We start from the raw sequence: 19,428 nt of genomic DNA on the forward strand, positions 1-19,428 counted from the left end.
TTTTATTCTCTCAATATTCTTAACATTATTTCTTTTCTTTTCTTTAAATATCAATTTTACATATTTTTATAACTATTTAAAAAATTTCTTTCAATCATGTCAAATTACATTTCTTTTATCTTTATGTGTGTAAATAAATGTTTTAATTGCTTAACCTTTCGATCTGCTAAATTTTATCTCCACTTTTTAATTAAATTTTAATAGTTTTTTCAAGAATTTATCAATAATTAAAAATAATTTAATATCAAAACCTAAATTAAATTATTATTACAAATTTAAATTTTATTTATATATTTAAATATATTTATTTATTATTAATTTATATATAAATATTATTTTCATAATTTAAAATTTCTATATCTGTTAATTAATCTAAACTTATGGTTAAGAATACTTTGGTTGATAATTCAGGGGTTTGGAATCCTCCTCCTCTTGGTTGAGTCAAATACAAAGTTGATGGGCTCTCGGCTGATGAAAATGGTCTCTGCTTGCACCACTTCATCATGCTTGGGGTTTGGGTTATAACAAGGTTCTCTTGTTGCTTTAATTCTTGCCTTATGATTGATCACCTTCTTTGCCATAAGCCCATACCCTTCGTGTGGGTCTCTTGTTTATCGATCATGATTGGTTAGTGAATGACTTTTTTTTAATGATATATTATAGATAATTTTTTTTAAAGATATAAGATAATTATGATATTATTTTAACTGATTTGTAAGATAAAAGTTGTTCTTTATTTATATATTTTTGACAGAGCTATCCTTTCATACGTGGGATGGATTAAGTACCTACACCTTCTTTGCTATGATAGCTTCGCTCCCTTGTAGTGCGTTCCTTTTGCCTTGGCGGTCCTTACCAAAATAAATAAATTAAAAATGCATAAGAGAATTAATATCAATGTCCGAGAATAGGAAAAGAATCAATATATTTACACTTATAAAAATTAATTTAATAATAAGTATTAAAGTACGTGCGTGTAACAAATAGGAAATCTTTGACACATAATTATTTAACCAATAAGATATATTCATGAAAATATAATTTGAATAAATAAAAAATCATATTATATATGTAAAATTATTAATAGATAATAATTGATATGATTTAATTTTTGCATCTACAAAGAGAGAGTTGATGGGACGATGAAACAGTAACACAGCACAGCTGTAAGGGGTGGTGGGTTTAGGACCCTACACTTTGCATAATGTCAAAAAGGAAAAATGTCCGTGAGTGACTAATCATTTCAAATTTGATTATCTTTTTGATGCGAACTTCCGAGGCCCACTTTCCTCATCATCACTACTATATCAATTACAGTACACACTATCTTCCATAAACATTTTCCTTAATTTGTTTCTAAACTACAAATACCTAAATCATTTAAATTTATTTCCAACTTAATCAAGCATGGAAATCAAATAGTATTTGATAGTTTTAGTCTTTTAGATGCGACAGATATTAGATATTCACCCTATGTTGGAAGTTGGGATGAGAATAGGATTAAAGGTGAGATTTTAAATAGATAAATTGAGTTTGTTTTATAAAATTAAAGTTTAAATTTGATTTATTATTTATTATATATATTTTTATAATTCTGGTCTATTCTTTTTAAAATCATATATGACTTATTAATTTATTTGAAAATATTTTATATTAATAATATTAGTTATGTCAATAAATTTAATTTTTAAAAGTTAATAAATTTATTTATAAATATACTGTAGGTTATTTTTTAATTTGTGTGGTAAAATATAGTTAACTTAATATTAATAAAATTTAATTTTTTAAATATATATAATGTCACAAAGAGAGAAAAAAGAATCATTTTTTATTAGAGAGACAACTTACATACAGTCAGTCACGTATGTTAATATATACTTATGCACGTATCATAAGCCAATAAATCTATAATAAAAAAAGAATAATCATATAAAAAAATATTTTAAATATTTTTTAGTATATTATAAATAATTGACTCTTATTTTAATAAACTAAAATAATTATGACAATAATTTACAAACTAAAAAAATACATAGTGTACATTAGGTGATCTTAAGAATATTGAGTATATATACAATGTCATAAAGAAAGAATAGATGAAATTATTTCGTATTAAAAGGACAATTCATGTACATTCATGTATTGACCTATACTCATGCATAAGTTATTATAAAAGAGGTTAATCTTATTAAAAAAAGATACTTTCTAGTTATTTCAATTATCTCATTTGACATACTTTCAATAACCAATTCTTATTTTAAAAAATTAAAAAAGTTACAATGATACTCATTCATTTTATTGGTTTAACTATAATAAAATTTAGTAATTTAAAAGATGATACAATTATTCAATATAATCAATTTAATACTAATACATTTATTTATTTATATCATTAATAATATATGAATATTAATAATATATGTTTATTAATTTTTTTAAAAGTTTAAAATTGACTTTTTTTTTATTAAAGAGACTAGGTTAGGTTAGATTTAAAGAGGGTAGGTCATAGACCCCTATTTAAAGTCTAACTCATTCCCATCTCTATTTGGAAGGGAGATGAACATAAATAAAAGAAGAAGAAAAATTGAAAGAAAAAAGTGATAGATGAAATATTTGTTTATATAATGAAATATGACAGATATTATAAGGACTGTTTTAAATACTATAATTTGTAGTAACTCATATGCAGTTATTTTTACAACACCACAAAATATACACCATCTTATAAATCATGAATAGTTAAATAAAAATTAATTTGAATCTATTATATTATCAATAACGATTTGACAAGTTTCACACTTACTATAACTTATCTACTACGTAGCCAAAAAAATAAATAATAAACAACAACTACCGTAATGTTATCATGTAACAATCACCTGATCATTTATGCAATCTATACATGTATAGAATAGGAAACATATTACTAGAAATAAAATTTGCTAAATGACATACATACATGCCCTGCATACATATAAAAATCTACATCAACTCTATAAGTGTACATAAATAACACCTAGTCATCAATCAAATGTCTTTAGACCATGCCATACAAAGTGGCACTAACAAAAAGAGTCATCACTAGCATGACTCCCCACCACTCATCCAAGCAAACTTGTTAATCTTGTCCTACTTTCATACCAAGTATGATCATTGTAGTTCTAGCTACAAGAAAAAAATGGTAAGCTTGTGAAAAGAATCAACATACAACAATAAATTAAGTAATAAATTAAATCGATTAAACAACATCAATCACTTTATCAAGAAACTTCAACTTATTATCAATCACAACACAAACGACTTGTAACATAATACAACTCATCAATTTCGGCTTAGCAACACATTCAACATAAACAACAATAATCAACTAATTCGTCATTACACATATTAGCTAAGGAGATCTCCTGCAACAGGATGGGCAATTTAAGTGGTTAAACCCTACCAACCCTCAATGTTTTATTTTATCACAACTAGGTCAAATATAGATAACTTTAAGCCTTATAGAGAACCTATTTAACAACTTAATTTGATTTCTCAGGTTTCATTACTTAAATTAGGAAATTTAGTATTACTGTCAGGGTAGAACAACTTGTGTATGAGACTACCATTACATTAGCTTGCAATAGTAAGTCACCTATGAGATTAGTTCATCGACTACCCTCCAAATATTATGCCCTTCCAATACTTGATCAGGGACAAAGTCTTCGACTTTGTATTTTACTTAGTTGGTTGCTTTATACATGTATACATCAATCTTACCCACATCGGATACCACATAAAACTTAGATGAGACAACTTAAAACAAATATCCATTGAAAATCCAACATACTTACTGAAGGGTTTTAACTCAGACTCTCAAAGCACCATAACATATATCTATATAATGAGATATTTTAATTTCTAAAATATCTTTTACTCTCCTATAGTTTTTATGTATGTCAACAAAGATGTGTATCAATACCACATGCCTACCAACTTAACTTAATCAACTATAACATCAATACATCTTTATAGCTTTATCATCCATCAACATGTAGCTTAAAACATCATACTTCATTTCAACATATCATGCTCGACACCAATCTAAGTGTGCTCAACCTCAATTAGGTAGAGGATTTCTATCTAACTCAAGTTCAACACCACTTAACTTGCACCCAACATCAATTAGGTAGTTATCCACTGACTTGATCACGTTGGGCACCACACCTCTAAGGCTCAACATCACCAAGTTAGAGAATTTTTGAGTTCTCACGCCTAACACCACTCACTTTATGCCTAACATGACTAAGTCAGAGTACTCTTTACTGATCCACACCTGACACTACCAATCCGAAGCTCGAAGTGATTAAGGCAAAAAGTCCTCTAAATTGGGCCACACCCGACACGATGCTTGTTTCTGCACATAATAGGACCACTAAATGTCTCCAAACTTGTAATTCAATCAGTCAATACAACATGCAAAATAACATACAACATATATGCACCATAAACAATACCAAACAAACTCAAAACAACATATGCAAACATCCAAAATCAAAATCACTCAAGAACACCTTCAGGAGCACTTCTCCAATTACACTTAGATTCATAATTTTCACCACTTTGATCATGCAAGAATGAATCTAGGTAGTAGAAACAACAATTATACAATATCACAATGCTAGAGAAGATTGCTTAACTAAGAGGGAGGGTGAATTGGTTATTTAAAATTTCTTGTTAAATCTTCTTGGTTTTGAAATTTTTTTATAAAACTTTCCAAAGAAGTATATTGATATATAGTTGTATATAGGATATTATGTTGAGACTTTATGCAAATTCAAATTTACTTAGTCCTATATGCAATGTTCATGTTTCATATCACATAACATCAAGCACAAAATCAGATTTGCAAGAATGTAAAGATATGTGTAGGGATAGAGAAAAATGCATAATAATTTTATATTGGCTTAATCACATCCACTTGTGACCTACATCCAATTCCCAATTAACCCAATTGAGATTTTCCACTATTCTTTAATATTTGAAGTTTTACAATCATAATACAACATGCAATAGACTTCTACACTATTAAGGAAATCACTTTGCACCCCAAGAAGCACTTACTTGTAGCACCCTATTATTACAAGATTTTCTTTTCCTAAGAAACCTACTTAAGAAAACAATTTAAAAAGATTAAAGAACAAATTCACTAGATGTATAACACATATTAGGGTTGGTGAATCAAACCATTGTCGCTTATACTATAGCTCCATGAGGATGATGATCAATTCAATTATTGAATTCTTTCTTAAGGTTCTCATAAAGGGTATCAACCTTTTTTTGCAAAGAGAAATGCTTTAGAGAGTATTTTTGAAATTAATATCATGAAGACTAAAAGTTCTCTCTATTTTCAATGTGAGAATGATATATAAAGTTTTTTGATAGAAATAATCAATTATTTTGTTCTTCATAGATCTAGAAATAAATCAATAATAGTTTAATCGATTATTTTGAGTGATAATTGATTATTTCATTAACCAATTTCTTAAATAATTGGTTATTTTGTTGAATAATCGATTATTACAACAACTATTCTCAGGTTATTGAAAAATAGAGCAAATAAACAATCATTACTTAAGATAATTGGTTATTTTAAGTGAAAACTTAATATCTAAATTTTTCATACCAAATCTCTTTTCAAATTAATTTAAAAACTTATTTTCATTATCAAACACCATCTAGATAAAGATATAAGGCTAAGTTACCTAAAAAGCACACAAGCAACAAAGCTTTAAACACAAAAAAATAGATTTCGCACTCTTTTCTTTCAAAAGGAGTTACACTGTTATCTTTCAAGGGGTTAATATTTGTAATCATCAAAACTAAAAATACTATATATTCATCTTGAGTTTGATCAACACACAATTCAATTCACAAAGTTTCCCTTACCTCTTGTGATTTTGAACCAAGAAGATGAGAAAATAAGAAAATTATGCATGCCCTAAGGCTTAGGATTCATAGCTTGACAAGCTTGAATCAACAACCAATCCACCTTTTGTAGGGGAAGTATAAGATGAGTTAGAGAAGTGAGGAAAGTAAAAGGATTTTTTTCAAGTTCTAGAGAATTTATCTCTAACTTCTCTTTGAGATTTTCTAAAATATGAATTTATGAGACTCACTTCTTAAAAAAAAATTTTAATATATTTTTCCTAAAGTTGACCCAATTTATCTATGACTCAATTACTTAGTTCACAGACCAACTTAACCCTTAATGTTCTTTGACTCCAAAGTTCAAAGGCAACAATACTAACAACAATTAATAACTAGACAACAATAATCATATAATTAAATTAAAAAATCTAAATTTCACAATATTACATCGTTAATTTTTAAATGTGATAAATTTTTTTATAATAATTGTTTTAAATTTACATTCATGACGACTGTTAAATAATTGAAGTGTAACTATTTTTACGATAATAGTGCATATGAAATTAAACTTATAAAAACATAATACCATGAATTTATTTATCTGAATTCTTAACTCATAAAGTAATCAATTTTCAAATTATAAAAAATAACATTAATAATCATATGTTATTTTAAACATCAAGATTCGTTAACTTAATATTAACTTTTATAAAATTTTCTAAATATCAGACACTAAATTAACTGATAATTTTCAAATTTTGATATTAAATATTTGTTTCTTCCATTTTTTATATAAAAAGTAACATTTAAATTTTTCTAATACGCTTAAGCTTAAGAAAAAAAATCCAGAATGTATAAAAATATTTTTTTAAAAAAAGTAAAATTATAATTCCTTTTGAAAGTTAAAAAAAAGAAGAAAAAAAAGTTCTCCATGCCCTTTGTCAGAGTGTTTTTGTGCTAACTTTGGCACTATGCTTGGAACTCAAGACCATTTCACGATTAGGATTTCTTTAAGGAGCACAGGTCCTGTAAAGTAAACCGTAAAATATTTTATAAAGAAATTAGATAATTTATTTACATAATACTTATTATAACATTGTGTTGTAATTGTTATTTAATTATTTTATTTAATTGAATAATTATTGATATATTATTTTTTTAAAATTTTAAGAATTAAGAAATTCTTATAAGTTTAGTTGGTAGAAAGTTGTTTTAAATTGATGTCAAAATTGACCAAGTTTAGGAGAATGTATATAGGATTTTCTTAAGATTTGAACTTCATAAATTCATTTCTTTAAGAATTATAGAGAAAAAAAGTTATAGAGACAAGCTTTAGAGCCAAAGGAAAATCGTTCTTCTATTTGACTTCATGGATTTGCTCTAATCTTCCCTAGAACTCGTGTAGGAGTTGAGAAGTGATTCCACAAAGTATAATGACTTGCCATGGTCCATACACTTTGTGGAATCAATATTACTAGCACTGCAAATTAGATAACTAGAAATATACCAAGTTTATAGAAGAAATAGAAAGGTAAGCTAGAGTTCGAAAACATGTAAACATAGAAAACAATTCTATTTCATACAACGTCATGCCATAACCATATATGAAAGTTAAACACTTTAAAGCCAACCCAATTGTTTTTGCATCTAATAAAGCATCGACTCAATCACAACAAAATGAAATAACAATCATTCATCTAATTTCGTGGATTTTGTCACTTATATTAGGAAAGTCGAGTTCCACCATTAGGAATGGTACCAATGGGTATAAGCGTACCACTACCTTGACATACATTATCAAGTCACATGTGGAGTTAGCCCACTAGCCATCCTCAAGGGACCATGCAACTTTTCCTAGTATTTGTTTAAGGGTTGTAATCTGACTTCTTACCTTACTTAACTACTAACTAAGGGCTTAAAAGAGATATCAACACTCTTCAAAACTCACTCCAAGACACACCTACTCAAGGAGGGTTTTCCAATAGTGGTCTACTTGAGCACCATTCCAGTATTCCCTATATGGGATCTTCAATTTTCAAAAATAATTTTCTCTCCTCAAATCCTAAGTTAGCTAATATGTCTTAATATCATATTGTATTTTCAACATTCACCTCACCATACATCATCTATATACATCACATCCAATCAATATATATAGAGATTAACAACATCATACATATATACAACATGCATATGCTCATCATCATCCAACACCATACAAACATCTAAATATGTCATATCCAATCAACATATGTAGAACTATAACCCTCATACTTCATACAACATACAATAGAACTTATATATCTACTCATGTTCATCATACAACGTTCCAAAACACTTCCATCATCCATGCATCCCATGCCCAATGCCATCGAAGCAAGGAACTCTGTACCTCGCCCACATCTGACACTACATAACTCGCGCCTAGCATGGATAAAATAAAGGCCCTTGAGACCTCGCACCTAGCATGGCAAGATGTCACGCCTGACCTTACTTTAGATAAAGAGTCTCTGTCTAACTCATGTCGAGCATGACCATACTAGCACTCAGCATCATCCTGACAGAGTTTTGGTTAGCCATGTTGGACACCACTCAACCTAGGGCCCGACATCACCAAGTTAGAGACCTCCCAGTACTCCCACACCCAACACCATTCAAATCACACCGATGTCATCCCAATATGAAACGAGTCTTTCTCCCCATGTTTGATGCCATCTATCTTGTGCTTGGCATGGCCAAGACAAAACCTTTGGTTAGAACTATGCCCGATATCATGAAGGCGCGCTTAGCATCATATCAGAAATTTGCAAATGCAAACTTCAAAAATTGCCTCAATTCTCTTGAAAAATAGCCCAACTAAACTTGCAATGCATCCAAATCCACATACCAATCTTATACAACTGAAAACCAAGTTCAATTTCAACATGTAACAATATATAAGATAAATCACCAAAAATTCACGTACACTCAAAAACACCCAATAACTTCACCATTCAATATAATTTCAGCCATATATATACCTATATTTGATGAAGACAATAACACAATTCATCAAATCAACCAACCAATTCATCCTACATACCTTTACCTTAACTCCAAGCCAGCTGAAATCGAAGAAGAGGAGAAGGAAGAACCCTAAGCTTTCACAAGTTTTGCATTAGTCCAATGCTCTAATTCTTAACTTAAGCTTCGAATTCACAGCCTCCAACTATGAATCTCACATACTAGAAAGATCTAGAAAGAAGAAAGGAAGAAGAAAGTTTTAGGTCAGAGTTTCTCTCTAAGATTTTGAAGGACATGAACTTATGAGACTTAGTCTTAAATAGGAACCTTATATATTTTTCTTTTAGGGTCAATTGAATCCTTAGTCAGAAACCCTTACAATTCACTTAACTTAACTTAGGTACAATGTTAAAGAAAAGATGAGAAAAGTATAAATAAATTATGATCAAAACTTCAATGCCAATATAAGAAGTGGATGGAACTTACTGTTTAAAATATATAGTTGATCATGCTTCTTTGCAAATATGCAATGTTTATGTTTTTATATATAATAAACAGTTTAATTTTATAATAATAAAGCATTTTTATTGATTATTTTTAATAATATTATTTATAAAAAAATTACTTCCACTATATTTTTTTGTATTCTCTTTTATCAAACAATATTTATTTAATTTTTCTTTATATTTTATCTATTTTCATATACTTTCTTTCTCTATTTTTCTTTTCTCCTTTTCTTTTTATCAAACACGGTGTTAAGCTCATTAATGATCATTTCCACTTTTTAATATGGTGAAAGAAACATAATTAACTTTGTTATTATAATTAGTAAGAAAGAAACACTTGTTGCATATTTGTATTTAATTTAAATAATAAAAAAAAACTATGAGAGAAGAAGTAAGTTAAGATAAAAAAATGTGGTCAATTATAATAGAAAAGATAAAATAGTCTAACCAGTAACTAAGAAAAAATAAAAATAAAAAATATAATGATAATATAAGTTACATAGTATTGGATGATCTGTAATTACAGATTAAATAATCTGGAATAGTTGCAGAGATATAATAGTCCCAAAAAAAAAGTAAAGACAAAAAAAATTTATGTTATCAATATTTTCTTTATATATAACTAGTAGAAAAGAGACATTCATACCTTTACTGAAATGAGCAATTACTTTTTAACTCTAGAGTAACATTATATATATAGAGAGAGGGAGATTTACTTACTTTAAGAATAAATCTATGTAGACTTATTTTATATAATAACTCATGTTTTACATCAAATTTTAATGATTCATCTGTTGAACTACAAGTTTTTAATGCATAGATCAAATTTATAAATTTTTAAAAAAATTGAAAATTATTGGATACTTTATTATATAAATTCAAATTAACATATAAAATATTTTTATGATTATCCATCAATTTGAAACAGGGTCTTAAATAGTTTTCAAAAATTTTAAAACTTTACGGATACGATCTATGGATTAAGAACTTTGAATTTAACAATTGAATCATTAAAATTTTATATAGAACATGAGTTATTAAGCAAAATAAATCTAAAAAGACATATTCTTAGATTAAGTAGATTACTCATCATACATATATGTATATATATATGAGACAAAAAAATCTATATAAAAATAAAAAATGATTATCAAAATAAATATTTTCTTTATATAGTATAAATATTTTTTTAATACATTTATAATCTAACTTTCATTATAACAAAATATTATAAATTCTATAATCAATATCCTTAATGAGAATGGTAATTTTTTTAATTTTAATTAATGAAATATAATATTTGTTTAATGATAAAATTATTAAATGAGTTAAGTCAACGTAACTTCATGTCAGTAGATTTGTCTCAATTTTTTTTTTAAAGATTACTTATTTTATAGTCTGGTCTAATCTGTTTATATTTAATTAAACTGACTCATTTTATTTACTTTTATTTGAATTTTAAAAAAATAGTAGCCTAAAATAGACACAATATGTTTTGATTTTAAAATTAGTAGTTCATACTAAATTGACACAAAAAATGGAACCATGTTGGCACAAAATCTGTTGGGTCAAATATATTCTTAGCCAGGATTGAACATATAGGAGCATTATTTATATCTCTAATTAATAATTAATAATAAAATACAGAAACGGAAATCTAACTGTTGAAAAGTTATATTTTCTTTCTATTTTCTGATCTGGAAAATCTGGAAGGATTTGTCCTTAGAATAAGTGGGCAACCTCAAAAAGTGAATTCTGTTCATAGTTGCACACAGAAATCTTGTACACTATGATTGTAATAATTATTATAAGCATATAAAACGCTAAACTATGATTTACGTCTAAAGTTGGGACAAAAAGAGATGAAAACAATAATGTTGAAAGCGTGACGTGGTGGAGCTAGGGATCCTGAAATTCCTTGGAAGCGTGTTGGATATGCTTTGCAATTGCATGCCTATTCCTAACCCAAACCCCATTTTCTTTGTTATTAATAATTCCACGTCACAACCTGGACTTTCCAGTTTGCGGGTCCCAGACTGAAATCTGCAGTGCAGTCCAGTGATTCTCAATTCATTTGTACGTACACACCTCAAAAGACTAAAATACCCTTCATCTCATCATGTCACCCTTTGAAATAAACACCTTGCCTTTGCCCTCCCAATTTACACATTCCATACTATTACTCTTTTTTATCATAACATTAATGATATATTTTAATGCACTTTTATTTATTTTTAATTTAATTACATTACAATATTAAAATAACAAAAGCCCTTGCTAGTGTGTTGCGTTGAGTCTACGTCTAGGACTTCTCTAACTTAGTATCATATCGACCACCTTTTACATATCAATTCAGTTGGATTTAAATGTTCTTGATCATCTTTGGATCTATTCCCAGCTTAACATCGTCCTCGCATTGGTTGGTTCAAAGAGACTCAATTACAGTTTCCTATAAATGCAAATTTAGAGTTAATTCTTGCTTTTTTTCTTCTGAAACTCACATCAACACCAAGTATTTGATGAAAATAATATTATATAAATCCATTTTTTTATAATGAAAATCCATTTTATAGCCGTATGGAATTCGTTAGACAAGTTGTATTTATGGATCTTATGAATATTTGTTGCATGCGTGCATATTTGTTCAGATATTTTTTAAAGGTAAAAAAGAAAACTTAGCATGGTCTTTTACTTTATTATATATAATTAGAGATATTTAAATGAATTTAATAACTCCTACCTCATTAATAGGTAAATGGAGAGAAAAAAAAATCCATTTTAATTACAAATATTTGTTAAACTATCCAAATTGTGTTGGTAACAAATTTTACTCGCAAATATCTGCTTTTATGGATTTTTTTTTTATTCCTAATCGTGGGTGTTTTAAAATTTATGAAGAAAAAAATCATGTTGCACAAAATGTTCTAGAATTCACATTCATTTTTTTAAGAAAATTGTTTTGCCCATGCTACTTGACATTTGATTATTTTTTTAATCATCTTATAAATAAATAACCCCATCCATGATTCCTAGATTAGCTTATAAATGTATTTTTTTAATAAAACCAGAATCGTAACATATAATCAAAACAAGTGTTAGAAATATTTGTCATTTATCAATTATTAGATGAACTGCATACTATTGATGATTAAATCGGATAGGAATGGACAACCATCCTATATGAGAGGTGTGAAAGCCAATCTGAAAGTGAGCTAAACCATGGATGACTTTGCAAAAATCGCTATTTCGATGTACAAAACGTGACGTTCAGGTCAGGTGGTACTCCCACGTGGAAATGTGGATAATCGATGGAGGATAAAATTTCGAATTTTTTACTGGAATAATATTTTTTAAAAAAAATTTTACAAGAATGATCACTGTGCAGAATTATTTACCAAGATAGAACCATTTACTGTTCAAGCTCAGAATTCGGTTCCCCGGGAACCGAATTCTGAGCATCAAAATGTAATTTTTTTTGTTTTTTGAACTCAGAAGGGAACCGAATTCTGAGTTGGTTTTAATTTTTTTTTTTTTCGTGTCTGGGGCAAATGTGGGCTGATGTGGGAAGCGGAACGGCCCGTTCCAAAAGCAGAACGGGTCGTTCTGCTTAAAGAAACAGAGTGCAAATTCTGAATGTGAAACGGTCCGTTCTGCTTAAAGAATTTGCACTCTGTTTCTTTAAGCAGAACGGCCCGTTCTGCTTTTGGAACGGGCCGTTCCGCTTCCCACATCAGCCCACATTTGCCCCAGACACGAAAAAAAAATAAAATTAAAACCAACTCAGAATTCGATTCCCCGGGAACCGAATTCTGAGTTGAAAAAATAAAAATAAAATTACATTTTGATGCTCAGAATTCGGTTCCCGGGGAACCGAATTCTGAGCTTGAACAGTAAATGATTCTATCTTGGTAAATAATCCTGCACAGTGATCATTCTTGTAATTTTTAAAAAAAAATATTATTCCAGTAAAAAATTCTAAAATTTCCCACGCAATCATGAAAACGAGATAAATATACAAAATCAAATTAAATAATTATTTTTAACTATACTTTTTTATATATTTATTTTATGTACTTAATAAGTAAGTAACTTAGAGAACAAGGGTGTTGCACTTTTTCATTTTTAACATTTTTTTATTAGCATGTATATCATCTAATATGTTTTTTTTACAATAAATGATCTAATAATCTATTGCGTGCGAGGATGTATAGAAACCAAATAACTATTTAAAAAGGTAATAATACAGAACATGCAACATGTATGACTTATATATCAGAAATTATACATAATAGCTATTACTGTTATTATTAAATAAAGTAAATAAAATAGAAAAATAAATGAAATGTAATGAAAGACCGAATTATGTAAAATTACATACTATACTATAAAACATCTTCTTAAATAATATTTTGAATTTGAATCTTATAATTAAAAAGAGAACTTTCACTAAATAATCATTTTAATTCTATGAAATGAGTCTAATTCAGTTAATTAAGCAGAGTGTGTCTTTTTATATTCATGTGTGTATTCCTATATAGAGATATAATCAGTTTGATTTTTCATTAAAAAATGAATGTTCATAAAATCGGTGATAGTTTAAGCAATTACATATAAATAAGTTTTGTGCTGATTTAACCATCTTGCTTTTAGTATAAAGAGCCCTTTATTTATGTACACTTTTTTCTTTCTGACATTAGGCAGTGAGAACACAATTTATATAAAACAAATAAAATAGTTATTCCACGGGTTACTAAGTGGACTACACGACAAACACCGCTCCATGGTTTTGCTCCCGACACAGGTCATGAACCCGCTTCCTGAAACACGTGGACGGTGGGATTCGCATTTTTGCGTTTTGCCACGAAAAACTTAGCACCCAGGTTATATCCCAACTCTATTTATTTTTTTAAAGGTAAACACAGTAAAGCATTTATTTATTAAAAAAATAATATTAATACGTTATATCGTTACTTTTTTAAATGTTTTAACGTAATTTTTAGTAAAAAATATTATTGATTAATGACATTCGGTTGCTTAGAGTTATTTATTTATTTATATATATATATATATGAAGAAAAAAAAATCTCAGTTGAGTCTCCTTCGTAACTTAACCATGGTTAGTTTCCGCCGCTTTAACCTGGTTAGTAGTATTTTCTAATACTACATAGTACATATCATCCTCGTTGGAAATAATTTCTCTCTCTGCTCTGAAAGTTGCTCCACCGCGCCGCCTAATAGGACCGTCGTACACACGACGGCCGAGAAAGTTGATCATCATCTCATTGGGAAGTGAAACTGAAATAAATCCCTAGTTGAAAACAAGAGTTGGCGATAGCTGAAAAAACAAAGCAAGCATGGCGGAAACTCAGAATCCTTCACCACTGATAGATTCTTCAGCGTTGCCTCAGGCACTGGCAGTGCCACCTCCCAAAAAGAAGCGAAGCCTCCCTGGAATGCCAGGTACATTTATTCATTCATTTAAATGTAAGTATATTTATTTGTTTATTCGGTCGCTTTATGAATATTCATTAATTAGTATTTCGGGTTTTGCGTCTGTCAGATCCAGATGCCGAGGTGATTGCTTTGTCACCGAAGACGCTGTTGGCGACGAACCGTTTCGTGTGCGAGATCTGCAACAAGGGGTTCCAGCGCGACCAGAACCTTCAGCTTCACCGGCGCGGCCACAACCTGCCGTGGAAGCTGCGGCAGCGAGGGAGCAAGGAGCCGCGCAAGAAGGCGTACGTGTGTCCCGAGCCTTCCTGCGTCCACCACAACCCCGCCAGGGCCCTCGGCGACCTCACCGGCATCAAGAAGCACTTCTGCAGAAAGCACGGCGAGAAAAAGTGGCAATGCGAACGCTGCTCTAAGAAGTACGCCGTTCACTCCGATTGGAAGGCGCACATGAAGACTTGCGGCACGCGAGAGTACCGTTGCGACTGCGGCACCTTGTTCTCTAGGTATCCAAAATCCGAATGCCCGTCTTTTTTTCTTCTTCTTTTTTTTTCAAAATAATGTCCTTAACAGTTAGTGATGATGATGATACGTATCTTCTTTTCCGAAGGAGGGATAGTTTCATCACGCACAGAGCATTTTGCGATGTCTTAGCGCAAGAGAGTGCCATGGCCCAGGTCCAGGTCCAAGCCCAAGCCCAAGGTGCTGGCAACAGCAACAGCAACAGCAACGATGTTGTGGCTTCTTCGCCGCCTACGCCTCCACTTACTCCCTCTGCGTCTGTCGTGTCCCCAACCTTGTCCATTCAGAGCTCAGGTAGTTACTCGAGTTTCGTTTCCTGTTTTCGTTGGTTCAAGTTGTGTGAATTTTTCACAAACGTTTTTTCGACTTTCGTCAACTTTTTAATTTGCGAAAAATTTAGATTAATAATAATGGAGCTTAAACTTGTGAGCATGACGCAGGCATGATTTGAATGAATTTGGAGAATGTGTTTTACTGTTTTTTGTCTCTACCGATGTAGCTTTCTTTTTTAAACAGTTTTTGTTTTCTTCTGCTTGTTGGAAAACTCGACAAGTTAAGAGTTCCTAGTGACAATCCCCGGAAACGGTCGGTAGGATGGAGCCACTGCGGCCTGCACTCTGCACTGCAGAGGGGGATAGTGAAGAGATCTACTAAGATTATATATTTGTTTTAAAAAATTAATTATGGGTAAAATTTCTCTATAAAAGTTAATTTTATTCAGGTAGCAAAATAAAACTGTTTTAGTATAATAAACATAGATACTACAAGTATGTTCGTTGAAAAATGTTTTCTTTCGGAATTATACTACTATTCACATTAATTTCATGCGAAAAAATTAATGCTATTCACGTTAATGATCGACACATTTGCCAAGAGGCAGAGGTTAAATTACTTTTCAACAAGATTTCCTAAAAATTAGACGCTAAAGCTTTATTTGTGTGTATATTATATTAGAGTGTTCTGAACAAGAAACTTTAAAGTTGAAGCTGAGAATAACAGGAAAGACCTCAATAATTGATTTCCTTTTTGCTCCATGCATATGCATTATTCAATTACAAGCTTTTTAACTCTCCGTTACAGGTTATAATAATATAATGATATAATCATAATCATAATCATATATAAAAAAGCTTCCTTTCTGTTTTACGTTGATTTATCTATTTTGCAACTTTTTTGAATTCTTTTTCCTCCTTTTGTGCCCTCGACTTTTTACCTTTGTTTACCTTTTTCGTCATTGGCACTAGAAATTCCGGAAAACCCGACGAAGCTGTCGCCGACATCTTCTAGCGCAACGTGTTTCGTGAACGCCGTGACAAGCACCGCCACTGTGTTTGCAAGCGTGTTGGCATCGCCAGCAACAACCGTGACAACTCCTTCACAATCACCATCATCAGCATGCTCGTTCTCGAACCTCATGTCAAACTTGGAGTGCCCCAACACCACATCCCTCTCCCTCTCCACACCACTCTATCTCTCCAACAACGACCCTCCCCAATACACTGCGTCTCCCCAACCTGCATTATCCGCCACTGCACTGCTCCAAAAGGCAGCACAAATGGGTGCATCAAACGCGTCCTTGCTTCGTGGTTTAGGCTTAGCAACAACATCATTGTCGTCGTCCTTCGGGAAAGACGAGGGTGTTAACACAAGTGCCGCAACCTCACTACAATGGAACGGCCAAGTGAAGCAAGAGAATGAACCCCTCGGGCTTGGGCTTCCCTGTGGGAGTGGGGGTGTCACCGATGTGATGATGGGCCCTTCCGCCCCATTCGTGGGCCAGCCCATGACCCGTGATCTTCTTGGTCTGAGCATCGGTGGTGGAGCAAGCAGGGGTGGTCTCTCTGCTTTGCTTAGCTCTTTCGGAGGGAACTTTGATGCATCACCCGGTGAGGGAGGAGTTCACCACCGCTAGAAAAGTGTGAAGTGCTTGAATAGTTGCATCTGAGCAAACAAAACAGTTCAGTTTCTTGGCCTCACCCGGAATTTTTGTGACGGGTAAATAAGCCAAGTCTCGTGCCAGTGAGAGAATGATAGGAGAATTAGAATCTACATCTTCAATATTTGTATGTATAAATGTCTTTTCACTTTTTCTTTTCTGTAATAAGTGTGCTCGTGCTGTTATCAAAATGTGCATATGGCCAGTTGGCAATTGCGGTTTTATTTCATGTTACTTTATTGTCCCATGTTCAATTTTTCCGCGAGTGGAGCATATCTTTAGTATTTGCCATTTGGACTTGGAGAGCGTTTAATTGAAATGGAATCGAAAATAAAATATGGTCCTATGTTATATTTAGTTTATTTTTTAAATAGAATAAAATAAGAAATAAAAATGAAATTAAATCAACCTGCAATCCTGCATGAAAATCATTAACCCTTATTTTTCGTGCTCAAACAAATCCTTAACCCATATTTTTCATCATTGCTAAACACTCACAATCAGTATAAGTCCACAAGTACCATATGCACTCGTGTCTCTATGAAACTCTCGCAACACGCTCTCAACTATGTCTAATGAACAGAACTGTTGTCACTCAGCCTACAACTACCGGTTAGATCTTTTCATACTATGCTTGCTGTGGACTTTTGAGTCCTAGTTCACAGTTTAGGCTTTTGGAAGTGAAGAAAGAGAAGCACCAATGGAAAAGAAAGAAGAAAATGATGAGGTTCAGAGAAAAAAGAGGATGATAAAAGAAAGGAAAGAAAGAACTTCATGATTCAATTTATGACATTAAATGCTATGTATGCATTTGATAAGTTGATAGACGAAATTCTATCATATAAACGACAGAATACAAATTCAAAAGGAGTACGATGACTCGATGAATGAAAAGAGTTAAAAGAAAAAAAAAATCTAAATTTAAATTAATTTTTTTACAACAAACCTTAATTAAATTTAAGACAATAGAAAATACCAACTTTATTTTAATTTAGCTCTTTTAAAAGGAGAATATTTCACTTTAAAGAATAAAATGTAATAGAAACAATTAATTAAAAAATTAATAATAAATATTATAGTTAATTTTAAATTTTATAATAAATATATTTGATTTTATTATAATTTTTAATCATTACATTTTATTTTTTAAATTACATTCTTTAGTGAAGTCAAATCCACTTTATTTATATGAGAAAAATATGAAAAGACTTTTGTTTACCTGAAATGTATGTCAAAGGCTATTTTCTTTTACGTGGATTCAAATCTCACTTGGTTATTACCCCAAAAAAAATCTCACTGGGTAGTTGGTTCCATTACTTACCAAAAAAGTTACGTCACTTCGTGCGTGTCACGGTTTCATACATAATATCTTATATCAGCACTTCTCTCCGATTAGTTTGTTAGCTTGTTTTCTAAAAACAAATAATTTTTTTTTTTTAATTGTATGGCTTAAAGCATATGCTATGAAACAGGAATAACTTTTTATTATTACTTATATTGAAGTGGCTCTATTTATTTTTTTATAAAAAAATTGAAAAAAGCTATATCAACAAGAGATGAGAAGAGAGAAAAATAATAATTATATGAGTTGTGAGAAGTTTTAATTTGTAATAAAAATGGAATGTACAATTACTTGATGAAAATTTTCATTTGAAAGATAAAATGGTTGCATTAAAAATGGAAATTAAAAGTGGACTGCCCAGGTCGTAATCCGACTAGCACATCGTCTAGGCAAAAACCCGACTAGCACATCGTCTAGGCAAAAAACCACCGACTAGCACATCGTCTAGGTAAAAACCCGACCAGCACAGTGTCTAGGTAAAGACCCGACTGGACCTTCTACTCGTCTAACTCCCGACTGGACCGTCACGGGGTGTGGCGACTCGGCTATAACGCCAAATTACATGCACCCGAGAGGGGATACGCCTTTTTTCCCGATAGGTCCTCTTGTAAAGGCATTCTCGGAAAAATACCGATTTGGAAAACAACCACCCACTCCCTTGGCTTCAGGATAAGAGCGGTTAAGGAGAATCCCGAAAATCGCGGGGTCCACGAAGCCCATAAACACAAAAGTATAAAACCTAGAACCCTAGAGCTAGG

The 19,428-nt window shown here is 30.9% G+C and overlaps 1 protein-coding gene across 1 annotated transcript; it reads left to right on the plus strand.

The window, feature by feature from the left end:
• The first annotated feature begins 14,572 nt into the window (after positions 1 to 14,572).
• LOC109802072 (zinc finger protein GAI-ASSOCIATED FACTOR 1) lies at positions 14,573 to 17,562 on the plus strand. The gene is made up of 4 exons (XM_020363282.3): positions 14,573 to 14,879; positions 14,980 to 15,376; positions 15,481 to 15,686; positions 16,637 to 17,562. The coding sequence occupies exons 1-4, from the start codon at positions 14,774 to 14,776 to the stop codon at positions 17,302 to 17,304; spliced, it is 1,377 nt and encodes a 458-aa protein (XP_020218871.1). The 5' UTR covers positions 14,573 to 14,773; the 3' UTR covers positions 17,305 to 17,562.
• The last annotated feature ends 1,866 nt before the right edge of the window (positions 17,563 to 19,428 follow it).

The sequence above is a fragment of the Cajanus cajan genome, chromosome 4 (genome assembly GCF_000230855.2).
Source record: "Cajanus cajan strain Asha chromosome 4, NIPB_CcT2T_4, whole genome shotgun sequence".
NCBI classification, from domain to species: Eukaryota; Viridiplantae; Streptophyta; class Magnoliopsida; order Fabales; family Fabaceae; genus Cajanus; species Cajanus cajan.